Consider the following 12,824-nt stretch of genomic DNA (forward strand, 5'->3'; position numbering starts at 1 on the left):
TTAATTAATAGTTTAGTCATATAACTTTAATAGTTTTAATTATTTTCAGTCAAAGTCATCTGAAAGTCAAATGTGCACCTGTCTTAAGGGGAATTAGTCTAGTCCCATTGGTCTGTTGAGACACCTTTATTAAGTTTTTAAATTTTTTTATAGACTTACCATTTTATAATAGAATAAAATAAAATAAACAGATTTTAATAAAAATTGTATGATTTAGTCTATGTTCATCTTTTTGTTCAAATGTTGAATATTTTCTTCTTAAAATACAAATCGAAATAAATTTATAATCAGCAATTTCATATTTTACTACATATTGAAATATTCTTAATATTAAAATAATTGCAGTTACAATTCAACTGTAATACGAACTCTTATAGATTGTAGATAAGTAATACAGTATTTACATTATGCACCTCAAAAGATACAACTTTTAGTCTGATATTTAATGTCTGAAAGTTACTTTCATATTATCATGGTCAACAAAGGCGTTGAATAAAATTAGAATCAAATAAAGTTATGACTGCTGTTTTGATCACTTAGGGTTACAAAGTACTATCCAATATAAAGTATGTTCGTGGATGACATATTGAACTTCATGCTTATCAGAAGCTAAACTCCATAACTCGTGACTAATCACCATAATCCACCCAAAACTGTTCTTTTAGATCATGAATCTTTTCTTTTTATAAACCTTTTCACCATATTCTACATATGAACTTCAGTTGTAGTAGTAGATAGTTTTTATATGGAGTAATTCATTCCATCCCTTTACTTGAGCTTAGGATTTCATATTTCTTATTCCATCCATGGCTGTACAAAATACAATTTTAATGTTATCTCTGGCATTCTTGTTAGTTTTATCTTATCCTCTGGCCTGCAATGCTCTTGGAAGAGGCTATACACTGCATTCAGTCACAGAAACACCAGATGGAAGATCTTTCAAAGCCCAACTGCAGCTAATGGCCAACAGTTCTCTTTATGGCCCAGATATCCAAAACCTCCATTTGCTGGTCAGGTAACTATCATCACTCAAACATGTCAGCTGCATTTAAAATTTAGGCTTGATTTTTTGAGCTTTTGGCTAGATTTTCACTTTGCTTTGGTGGAGATACACTAAGAACTTCACATTAATGATTTGTCAGTCCCATTGGCCATGCTTGACCACTGGTGGACATCAATTTCCCTAACAAGAACTAATTTGTTCTACTGACCTTCCAATTTTCCCTTTGCCATACTTAACCTTGGCCCTAGAGCCATGAATGATCATTACAGTTTTAAAATTTCTAAAGCTCTCTCTCCAATGAATGAGATTTCCCTCTACCTCTTCAGTCTATTTTATGGTCATGGGATCTATAACATGATCTGTAAGCCCTCTCACATTATATCTACCTGTTTACATAGTTGTTTCACTCCACAACTTAATTTGAGTGCATTGGTTCAAGGATTTCATACCCCTTCCATAGTGTTCAGATCTTCCTCATCCTTGTCAATACTTTGCGTGGGTGTGGCATGATCTTCTGTGCCAGATTGGTCTGTATGACTCATGGAAGTGTATCCACCTGTTTAAATGGCTGATTCTTGATGTCTAATTTTGAAATGAATCAATCCTCAAAAGCATTGTTTTACTGTCTTGATTTTAGATCTTCCTATTGCCAATGATCATTACTTGTTTTGAGTTATTCTATGTTAGGAGCTTTTCTTAAAAACTGTTTACTCCAATCTCCATTTGATTGTCTTTGTTTGAGGTTTCCAACTTTCCTGTGTTAGATTTTCCTTGTTCCTTTAACTTGTTTATATGTATCTAATGAGTGCGCCAATCCTTTTTAGCTCTCTCTTGTTTAAAAATTTCATATGATATATGGTCTCTGTATGGGATGTGGCTGTCCTCCCTACAAACTGTACAGTTGACCAATTTTCAAAAAATCGAAAACATATTTGATTTTCCTGAAAGTTTCAGCATTTGATCTTCTTGATCTGCATAGTTTGTAGTCGAAAACAACAAAAAAATTGGAAAAAAATCACTACATTTTTTTGAATCTGGAAAAAAAAAAATTTGACTCTGTTTTGTCTTTATGCATTTTGTCTGAAGATTAGCCTGTCCCCTCTGTATGGTTGTGGTTGATGCCTTTGAGTTGGAGCTTTTTCAGGTATGAAGCACATGATCGCATAAGGGTTTATATTAGTGATGCTAATAATGAAAGATGGGAAGTCCCAAGAGAATTGGTAGCCAGAAAAAATGATGGTGATGGAGTTAATGGTAAGAAGGAGCCCGAATTGCAGTTTTCATACACCAAAAACCCATTTGGATTTGCGGTTACAAGGCGTTCAAATGGAGAAGTCCTCTTCAATTCCACTGCACAACATGTAGGCAATGCTTATTCATTTGGGAACATGGTGTTCAAGGACCAGTACTTGGAGATTTCTACTGTTCTTCCTTGGAATGCTTCTCTGTATGGATTGGGGGAGAGCACTCGGCCAGGGTTTCGTTTGGGCAAGAATGAAAGTCACCATACATTATGGAATGCAGACATTGGAAGTATGAATTTGTATCTGCATCTCTATGGGTCTCATCCATTTTATATGGATGTAAGAGCAGGGGGGCTTGCTCACGGAGTTCTTTTGCTGAATAGTAATGGCATGGATGTTGAATATGGGGGCAACTATTTGACCTACAGAGTCATTGGAGGTGTTTTAGACTTCTATTTCTTCTCTGGCCCTTCCCCGCTTTCTGTTGTTCAGCAGTACACTGGTCTCGTGGGTCGTCCTGCCCCAATGCCATACTGGTCTTTTGGTAACTATCTTCTACTTTTTCATTCTCTTGATAACAAAATTCATTGACTACTAGAAACTTTCATTAATGCTTTAGATCTCCAGTATACGCTTAAGTGGAAAGAAGAGATCTAAAGGTTAAGAGTGACAACGAACAAAAACAGGGAAACACTGTATATATGCCCAGAGACATATACCTAGTTCATCTAATTTCCAAAAGGTAGAAGATGCTTACAAGTTAACTTCAAGATGCATCTCCTCGAACAAAAATCAAGGCATGCCAATAACCTAAATAACAGGATTCAGAAAATTTGGAAGGTTTTGAATTTAAGTAGATTGGTGGAAACCTTTGGATCTTGGACCAAATAAATTGCAAGAACCAAGAATGTCAGCCTCTACTTTGCCTCTGTCCCATTGGATGCAATCAAAACAAATGCTACAAATTACTGAAAACACCAATATATTTCCAATGCATGTATAATTTCTACGAGTGGTCAAAAGATATTTCTGAACTAAAGCTAATTCATGTTCTTATTCATGCGACCATCTGCATTGAATTGTGCAGGCTTTCACCAATGTAGGTGGGGATATAAAAACATCACAGACGTTAAATCAGTTGTAGCTGGGTATGCAGCAGCAAAAATTCCGCTAGAGGTTATTTGGACAGACATTGATTATATGGATGACTTCAAGGATTTCACTCTGGATCCCGTGAATTTCCCCGAGAAAGAAATGAGAGAGTTTATTGAACAGATCCATGTGAATGGACAGAAATATGTTCTCATAGTTGATCCAGGTACCGCTGAATTTTCTTTTCATCATGAACTCGTCCAATGCTCTGGGAATTTAACGTAAGATAAGCTAAACAACACTAGATGCATCCAGGGAGTGTTTTTAATTTCTAGTCTCTAAGATGATAAAAACAATAGTACAAAGGGACTTCCAGAATGACAGGAAGAAACAAGAGAATGATTAGACTCCTGAAAATGTATATTGTAACATGTATATTTATGTACCCATATGAATGAAATAGAATTTAGCTACATGGTAACGGCATTCATGCAGTTCGCTCAACATGTGCAGGATTAGCTGTAGGTGAAACATACAAGACTTTTCAAAGAGGGACGAGAGAGGACATTTTTGTGAAACAAGAAGGTGTTCCTTACCTTGCACAAGTATGGCCAGGCCCAGTATACTTTCCAGATTTTCTGAACCCCAAGACACAACCCTTCTGGACGAAAGAAATCTCAGAGTTCCACAGCACAATTCCATTTGACGGCCTTTGGCTTGATATGAATGAGGTTTCCAACTTTTGCAGTGGAATTACATGTTCCTTGCCAAAATCTGGGAATTGCCCGACAAAAGACGCACAGACAGAATGTTGTTTAGCGTGCAATGATGCCAATGTCACAAAATGGGACGATCCTCCTTTCAAAATCAACAATTCTGGAATTCTCAGGCCATTGGGAAACAAAACAATGGCTGCCAGTGCAGTACATTATAATGGTGTTTTGGAATACAATGCACATAATCTATATGGGCTCTCAGAGGCCATTATGACCAACAAGGCGCTGAGATCAGTAATAAACAAGAGACCCTTCGTACTGACCCGTTCTACCTTTGTTGGATCTGGAGTCCATGCCGCACATTGGACAGGGGATAATGCTGCAACATGGGATGATCTCTGGTACTCCATACCGACAATTCTAAATTTTGGATTGTTTGGAATCCCCATGGTGGGTGCTGATATATGTGGCTTTGCAAGAAACACAACAGAAGAACTCTGCAATAGATGGATTCAACTTGGTGCATTTTATCCTTTTGCTAGAGATCATTCTGCAATCGATACAGTTCGTCGAGAGCTCTACTTATGGAAGTCGGTCACAGAATCTGCAAGGAAGGCATTAGGTTTGAGATACCGTCTTCTTCCATACATATACACATTATCTTTTGAAGCCCATACCAAAGGATCTCCAATGGCGAGGCCTCTTTTTTTCACATTCCCCCAAGATACTAACACATTGGGAATCAGCACCCAGTTTCTTTTGGGAAATGGGGTTCTAGTCTCCCCTGTTCTGAAGGAAGGAGCAAGGACTGCAGATGCCTATTTTCCAAAGGGGACTTGGTACAGTCTGTTTAATTTTTCAGATTCTATACAGATGGAAAGAGGTTCATATGTAAGGCTTCAAGCTCCGCTAGATACCATCAACGTTCATGTATATGAAGCGACTATATTGCCTATGCAAGAAATGGCAATGACAACTAGAGAAGCGAGAAAAAGCCCATTCAGTTTGGTGGTTGCAATGGGCAGCAGTAGGGAAGCAAATGGGGAGTTATTTCTGGACAACGGATATGATTTGGAAATGAAGTTGAAGAACGGCAAATCGAGCTTTGTGAAGTTCCATGCAAATGTTGAAGAGGAAAGTCTCCGGCTCAGATCAGAAGTCCAGATGGGGAAGTTTGCAATTAGGAAGGGATGGACTCTTCAGAAGGTTACAGTTTTGGGACTGCAATCTTCTTTTAAACATTCCAATGCAATTTCCGCTAGCACTACTCTTTCTGTTCACGGTAATGGGGAGGACAAAAGAAATACAAATATGAGAGCTATTGTGGATGGAAAATCTGTTATTGTCTCAAATATTTCCCATCCAATCGGTAAGAGATTTGAACTTACTATTACATGGAAAAAATAGTTGAGCGAACTATATTAAACTTATAGAGTACTGATCTTTTCTCTTACAATTTGATCAAGCGTAAGCAAGAGCTGTGCTTGATGCAGCTGTAGTGCCCTTTGCTTAAATAAAAATAAATAAATAATTGAGATATATTTAAGTTTAGAATCTTTTAACAATAATAGTTTTTATGTAGATTGATTTATAGATTTGATTATGCACATTCTGTAATTCATTATCAAGATGCGAGAAGGATATGGGAAGAAAGAAAAAGAATATGAAAGGGAAGAAAAATACGGAAATAGTTTATAGTATTACAAGGAAATAATTGATTACAGTGATGGGAAAAATAGTTGAGGGAACTATATTACTGGAAGCTTTGCGCTAGGAGTTATGTTCAATTACTACTCGACTTAGTCCATGGAAATTTTACAGAAGCAAAATTCCATACATTTCTGTTAGTCTTTGCATAACATTTATAGAGTCTTTGCATAACATTTACAGAGTAAATCTGAGTTAGTTTGCATTCTAAGATGTAGATCTGAAGACAGAAATCTATGGTGCGGATCCATTTCTGGATGCTTGTAATAAATATGCAACTTCACAATAGTACACCACTCAACAATTGGTGCCACTAACTATTAGTTTGGGATTGTTCCTACTGCTAAGCATGCTTCTCTTCTCTACCCTGCTTAATTATTTTCCTGCATTGCTAATACACGACAAGAGATGCTGCATATCAGTAATCAATATTAATATCCTCCATATGACCTTTCCCTGCTGCTCTCCTTAAAGTGCATAAAACACGAATTTAAATAGTTGCCATGGATATGAGAAGCTTCCATATGCACAGAGTGGAAGGAAAAATCTAGATAAAGAAAAAGTAGATTTTGTTCTATAACATGATAATGTTTATAATTTTCAGTTTAAAATCAATGAAGGTAATGGAAGTGTGCCATTTCATGAGTTTGTGCTTTAGTTGCATGTTGCCAATTGAAGGACTCTGTCATTTAATAAGATCCCTTAGCCATGATTGCATCATTTGATATGGAAGTGGTTGAATGTTCATCGAAGAATAAAAATAAATCAATTCAAAAGTCGAGGAGTTAAGAATATCATTGATTATATATAAAAGGGGTGTACGTTCACTTCCTCCAAGATGTGAAAGTGTATAGAGGGAGATTAGAGAAGTAAATCTACCAAAGTATTTCTTGGGTAGAGGAAAGTTGCAATAACTTAAGTTGTTTAGAAAGAATGTAAAAGTGAGAAAAGGTTTCTAGTTATAGAAAGAAGTGGGGAAATGAAAATCTTACTGAAAAACATAAATAAGTTGTAGAAAGAAGTAGAAAAATGGAAATCTTACTGAACAATATTAGAAATGAATTTGTGTTGACTTTTTCTCCATGAGAACTCAAGGTATAACCTTGAAAGATGGAAAATGTTTGGAGGAAGCTCTAGATGATCTATTTTAGAAGATGATATATTGTAATTACCGGGGACTTAGGATCTATAGGAATTTGTTGTAAGGGAGTAAAAGATCTTAAATAAGAGGGCTTGAGTTCTAGAGAATTTATTGTGCTAATGAAAAGAGTCTTGATTTTGTAGAGGATAAAGCAAGCATGTAAACTAGAGAAGGTATACATTTTTTATCAACATTGGTGAGAGATTTGTTGCTGGTAGGCTCTTATGACATAACGATTATATACCCTAGAGGTTAGAGATTGTTACAAGTAGGGTCTTACAGCTGTAAGAGGATGTGAGAGTTTCAAAGACTTTGCAAGAGGTTCTAGAAGTGAATGAATTTGTCTTAAGGAGGAAAAGAAAAGTCACAGAGAGACCTATGTGAATCCTATTTCGATAAGAATAATAGGAGATAAAGTATGAACAAATATTTTTGAATGATTCAAGAGAATCCATACTAGAAGGGATGTATTGGAGATTTAAAAATACAAAGAAGTTGAGGTGGATAAGAGAAAATATGTAGATAGATATGTGAAGGCAACATGGTAGTAGATACAAGGAATGATACTGAAAGGCTTGAAAAAAATGGTAGATTTCTATTTGAACATGGATAAAAAGATATATATCTCTAATGAAATAGAGATATTTGGGAAAAAGTAAATCTTCTTGAAAGAGGACCAAAAAAAAAGATTTATTAAAAAATGATGATGAAAAGAAGAAAAAAAGTGGGTCAATTGAAAGTATATATTTTCCAATGATAATATATTTTAGGAGATATGCACAAAAAGGTCATAGAACAAACAAAAATTCATGGAAAAGGATATGAAATAGAGAGGATTGTGTGCATGTGGTGAAAGAAGAAACCCCTTTGAAGGAGGATAGGGAAAGGAGAATGGAAATTATGAAACAATGGTGTAGTAGTGCATAGAAAAGAATAAGAATGAAGGAAAATTACAACTGTTATGAATGGAGAGAGTATAGTTAACAATCTATAAGTCTTTGTCATAATAATATGTATATGTGTTTTTGCAAAAGTGGAGTAAAGGAAGCATATGAAAGAAAAAAAAATGGTCTTTGAGGGTCCATTATTTGATCAAGAATTCACAAAAGATGAAAAAATTAGGAAGATGGCATCTATGTCCTATATTTGATAGGAAATTTGATGAGGGTGAGAGTGATCTTCTATTGAAAGAAGAGATGAGAAAATTTAGTAGATTGTTGGAAGAGAGTTGCTATAAGAAATCAAGGAAGTGAGGAATACAATGCAACTGGGAGAAGATAAACTTTATAATTGACATTTCTTCGAATGTAAAATAGATAGTTAGATGGAAGTGTCATGCAATTGACACCAAAGAAGATATACTCATTCTAGAAGATGAAGAAATAAATAATGAGAATGTAATTGAAATATGTATTCTTGAAGGCATAAAAAAGAAATGTGCAATAGTACTTACATAGATCACAATTGAGATAAAAAATAAATAAATATGAACATAAGAAGAAGATATAGGAGAATATGAAAGAGAAGAAAGTAAGAAGAGAATGAAGACAGGAAAGAAATAATAGTGGATGAGGAGGGGAGAAGTGTAGTGGATAAAAATATGAAGATATTGAAATTTGTGGAGCGAAAGAGTACTGACAAACACACAAGGATACAAAATGAAGAAAATGAAGAGAAAGAAATATATGAAAAAAGGAGGATGGAATACATACACACATATACATAGACACACACACACAAAAATACATAAAGAAAATACTTACTTTGTGTTCTATATGAGACCATTTTAGCCTTCTTTAGTGTGTTTCTTAGATTAGGACCTCACATTGCACTTAATTGCATAACTAATTTAAAGCAAGGTCCTCTTTCTCCTTCAATCTTGCTCAAAATATATTTTAACTCTAACTTCTATGCATAATTTCTCATTTATCCACCCAATCACATAATTCATATCCTTTTTGGGTCCCTATCTTGGCAATTCCAAGATTTGGATGCATTAATGTGTTGAAAACAATTGGTTAATTGTGTATCGTCTTTGATGTTACACAAAATGTCATATCTTTACTAGTCAATGTATGTCAAGCTCACTCGAGAAATGAAGATAGTTTCCTATGTCTACCAAACATTCCAATGTTTTCCAAGTTCAGAAGGTAGTGTTTATCGAGTTCACTCGAGTGTCGAAGAGAAGTTCATAGAAGTTGAGTGTTAATTGAGTTCACTTGAGTAACAAAGGAAATCTTAGATAGAACTAGTGTTGACCAATCTCACTCAATTACCAAAAGAAACTTTGCGAAGATGCAGTGTTAATTGAGTTCACTTGGTTAACACAGGAAAGTCATTTCTGAGTTAGTGTCTACCAAGCAGGGTCGACTAATGAAGGATTTTCGTGTTTTGGCATATTGAGTTTAATGGATTTGTTTGTTGGTTCCAGCTAACTAAGGAGATGAATAAAAAATATTCTAAGTTGTATTTAAGACGACTTGACAATGGATACGGTATAAATATAAGGTCAAGTTGAGGATTGAATGTGTGAGTGGATGGAAGAATAGAAGATGCTAAGAGGAAATAAATTAGAAGGATAAGAAGAATATCCTTGAGGAATTGCAAAGATACATTTGATCAGAAAGGATCAAGCATTCAAGAAAGAATTGAGATCTAAAATCATAAATACATTTGCATCGAAAATTAGGTCATCTCATTGTTACTCGCTAACCATTGTAGTAGTGATCTAAATTTCTTCAAAACTATTTGCAAATCCTCTAATAAGGTGACATTTCTAGATTGAAGTGTCTAAGAACCTCTAATAAGACCACTCCTAATAGGGTGATTAAATCCTCTAATAGGGTCACACTTAACAGTGTGTTTTGCAACCTTTAATAGGGTTGTCTCCTAACAAGGCTCACTTCAGAAGAGTGAAAAACAATAACTAGTTGCTAATAGGCCAACACTGGGGCAAATAATAACAAAGAATTAATGATTTATGATGAAGTTCAGCTGGTCTATACATGTCAATCCAAGAGTGTAAGCAACCAAAAGGTGTTTGAGTAATATGCCATCAAGGGATGATAGTCGTGAGATGAGGGATTATGAATGCATCTATAATACACGAAATTGAATCTATGAAAAACCAAACAAATCTCAGTGACAGTCCAAACATTAGAAATGGAAATTAATATTAATCTATAAAATATTAGAAACAATAATTTATGAAATAATTATAACATTACTACTTATAAAAATAATACATTCATATTTGAATTAACTAATCTGAGAAATCAATAAATAGATAAAATTGTGAACATCTAATTTACTAGCTAATCTGATTACAGAAAAGACTCTTAAATAATGCATTAACTAATAGTGCTAGATGAAATGTCATTGTGTTTTACCAGTAGAGCAAGCCCTTACTGCCTTACTTGCACGATGAGCAGAAAATGATTAGCTTTACACTGCTACAACCATACACAAACTAATACTTTTATTTATTTCAAAATGGTATTGTCTAGACCTATGTACAACAATGCATACAATAGTTCCTTCTATAGACATTTGTGTATTCAAATCTGCCCCTCTTTTGCTATGATATTTGACCATATATATAGGCCATTGCTATAAAACAAACACTAAATAGAATATATACGAGATATCTACATGGCTAGCTTACGACCAAGCAGATATAACAAAACAATGTCACATGAATTACATTTGTAACTGGATATAAATATAGGAAACTAAATACTAATAAAGTTTCCCATGTGAGTATATGCAAGAAAATTTTGCCTTGGTTGTTTGCTATTGTTTCCCTTGGATGGCTAGAGATCATCATATGATGGAAACAAAGGTAGATATTAAGCAGTTTAAACTCCATATAGATTATAATACATGTTTCCAACCAACATATATTCTCAAATGAGATTGCACTAGTAGATATTTTATTCATGGTAGAATGCAATGATGACATTCAGCTAGAAGAATAATAGTTCATGTCTAAATGCGACATGAAGTACTTGTGGGATAAGTGAAAAGAAGATCTATTCCATCAACATGCTACACTAATAAAGATTAGTAAAACCCCTAGCCTACCATAAAATTAGAGGGGCCCTCATGCCATACCATACCTAATCTAAAAATTCTAGGCTAGGATAGGGATAGGACACCCCATACCTATATGTCGAGGTCCCCTCCATCCCATACCATACCTAACCTAAAAATTATAGGCTAGGCTAGGCTAGGGATAGGCCATCCTATTATTTAGAGGCCATACCCATAAAATTTTAGGCTAGGGGGTTGGGGGCCTACCTACCTACCTACCTAAAATTCTAGGCTATGGCTATGGTTATGGCTGCCCCCTAGCCCCTAGCCCCTTGAAATCAATAATGTATAAATTCCATATTTAAATTACTAAACTTCATTAAATACTCTATATTTTAAACCATATGCAACGTAAAATAGTAAATGGAATGGAAATGGAATAGGAAAGTAAGTAGGAAAGTGCATGTAATGGATTAAAATATGGTATTAAATAGGTTATACTCAGCTCTCATTAGTTGCAATTGGTGATTTTTGCCAAATCGGGTTTCCACATTAAATCTTGATGTCACTTGTGTTATGCTATTTCTTTCATATGTATGCAACTAAGTTAATTAAGGTTATCATAGATAATATCCTAAGATTTGCATGTTAAGTATTTTTCGAGTTATAGTTGTTATTTCAGTGGTTACTGAGTTACAAGATATTATTAGTATTAACCGAGTGCATGGGTGTTTGCCGAGCTACAATTTTTTGTAGAGTTTATGTTCTACGCTAACATCTAAGGGATCTAGGATTTATTTTAACCCTCCTATCTTAGTTACTCCTCTTATATTTCCAACAATTGGTATTAGAGCTAATGGTGCTTGCAAAAAAGGTTTCAAGGACCTAAGCTAAAAGATCAGGATGTCTTACAAAAGAGAGATTCCCAAGCTGAACAAAGTATGACAAGAAATTATGAAGTTGCACCTGGTAACCATTAGTGATTTAGGTCTGAAATATTTGGAAAATGCTTACAAGGCTCCTACTAGAACATTGACTATGGAGGAGATTGTTGAAAAGAGAAATCATAATGTTACGATGATTGACATTGCATCAACTCTTAACTATGTTGAATTTGATGAGGTCAAAGGATGTGCTACTACTCATGACATGTGGACCAAATTGAAGGATATCTATGGTGGTAATGATAATTTGAAAAGAGCCAAAGCAGAAAGTTTGAGAGGTCAATTTGATCAGATGAAGATGATAGAGGATGAAAGCATTGCAAAATATATTGAGAGAATCAAGGCTAGTATTAGTGCAATCAAAGGCTCTAGAGGGACAACTGAAGATGTAACAGTGATAAGCAAGGTACTTAGAACCCTTCTTCTTATCTATGAAATTAGAGTGTCTTCTATTCAAGAGATGAGATGTGATCCAAATAACAAGATAACTTTGGATGCTCTAGTTAGAAGATTGACTGCATTTGAGCTAGATAACTCTGATAATTATACTCCTAGTTCTAACAATCTTGAGTCTACATCGGAAGTCAAGTTGTTATTCAAGAAAAAAGCTAACATTTTTGAAGGAAAACAATCTAAAAGTGAAGAGGAAGATAGTTCTGACAATGATCTTGAAGCTATTGAAGCATTACTTGCAAGAAGGTATCCCAAAGGCAAAGGAAAGTATAAAAGTAAAATTCCTTTAATTTGTTTTTCTTGTGAAGAAGTTGGTCATATTGTTGTAAGGTGTCCAAATAGAGAAGACAAAGATAAAAAGAAGCACAACAAGTACAAAGGCAAGAATGATTTCAAGAACTTCAAGGACTACAAAGGCAAAGGTAAGAAGTCTTGTTTCATGGCTAAAGATTCAGATAGTAGTGATGATGATGAAATGGTTTATATTGCTGT

The 12,824-nt window shown here is 34.7% G+C and overlaps 1 protein-coding gene across 1 annotated transcript; it reads left to right on the plus strand.

The window, feature by feature from the left end:
- The first annotated feature begins 588 nt into the window (after positions 1 to 588).
- On the plus strand, positions 589 to 5,609 carry LOC149528596 (alpha-xylosidase 1-like). The gene is made up of 4 exons (XM_089809389.1): positions 589 to 1,015; positions 2,148 to 2,791; positions 3,335 to 3,565; positions 3,853 to 5,609. The coding sequence occupies exons 1-4, from the start codon at positions 807 to 809 to the stop codon at positions 5,460 to 5,462; spliced, it is 2,694 nt and encodes an 897-aa protein (XP_089665515.1). The 5' UTR covers positions 589 to 806; the 3' UTR covers positions 5,463 to 5,609.
- Positions 5,610 to 12,824: the final 7,215 nt, after the last annotated feature.

The sequence above is a fragment of the Cupressus sempervirens genome, chromosome 11 (assembly GCF_028749045.1).
Source record: "Cupressus sempervirens isolate cs-2001-9-10 chromosome 11, ASM2874904v1, whole genome shotgun sequence".
NCBI lineage: Eukaryota > Viridiplantae > Streptophyta > Pinopsida > Cupressales > Cupressaceae > Cupressus > Cupressus sempervirens.

What these genes read in the sequence shown, in the direction of transcription:
- LOC149528596 (XM_089809389.1), top strand. Translation starts at nt 807, where the DNA reads ATGGCTGTACAAAATACAATTTTAATGTTATCTCTGGCATTCTTGTTA. An exon ending in AATGCCATACTGGTCTTTTG is followed by an intron (nt 2,792 to 3,334) that starts GTAACTATCTTC and finishes TGAATTGTGCAG; the next exon opens with GCTTTCACCAATGTAGGTGG. An exon ending in TGTTCTCATAGTTGATCCAG is followed by an intron (nt 3,566 to 3,852) that starts GTACCGCTGAAT and finishes CAACATGTGCAG; the next exon opens with GATTAGCTGTAGGTGAAACA.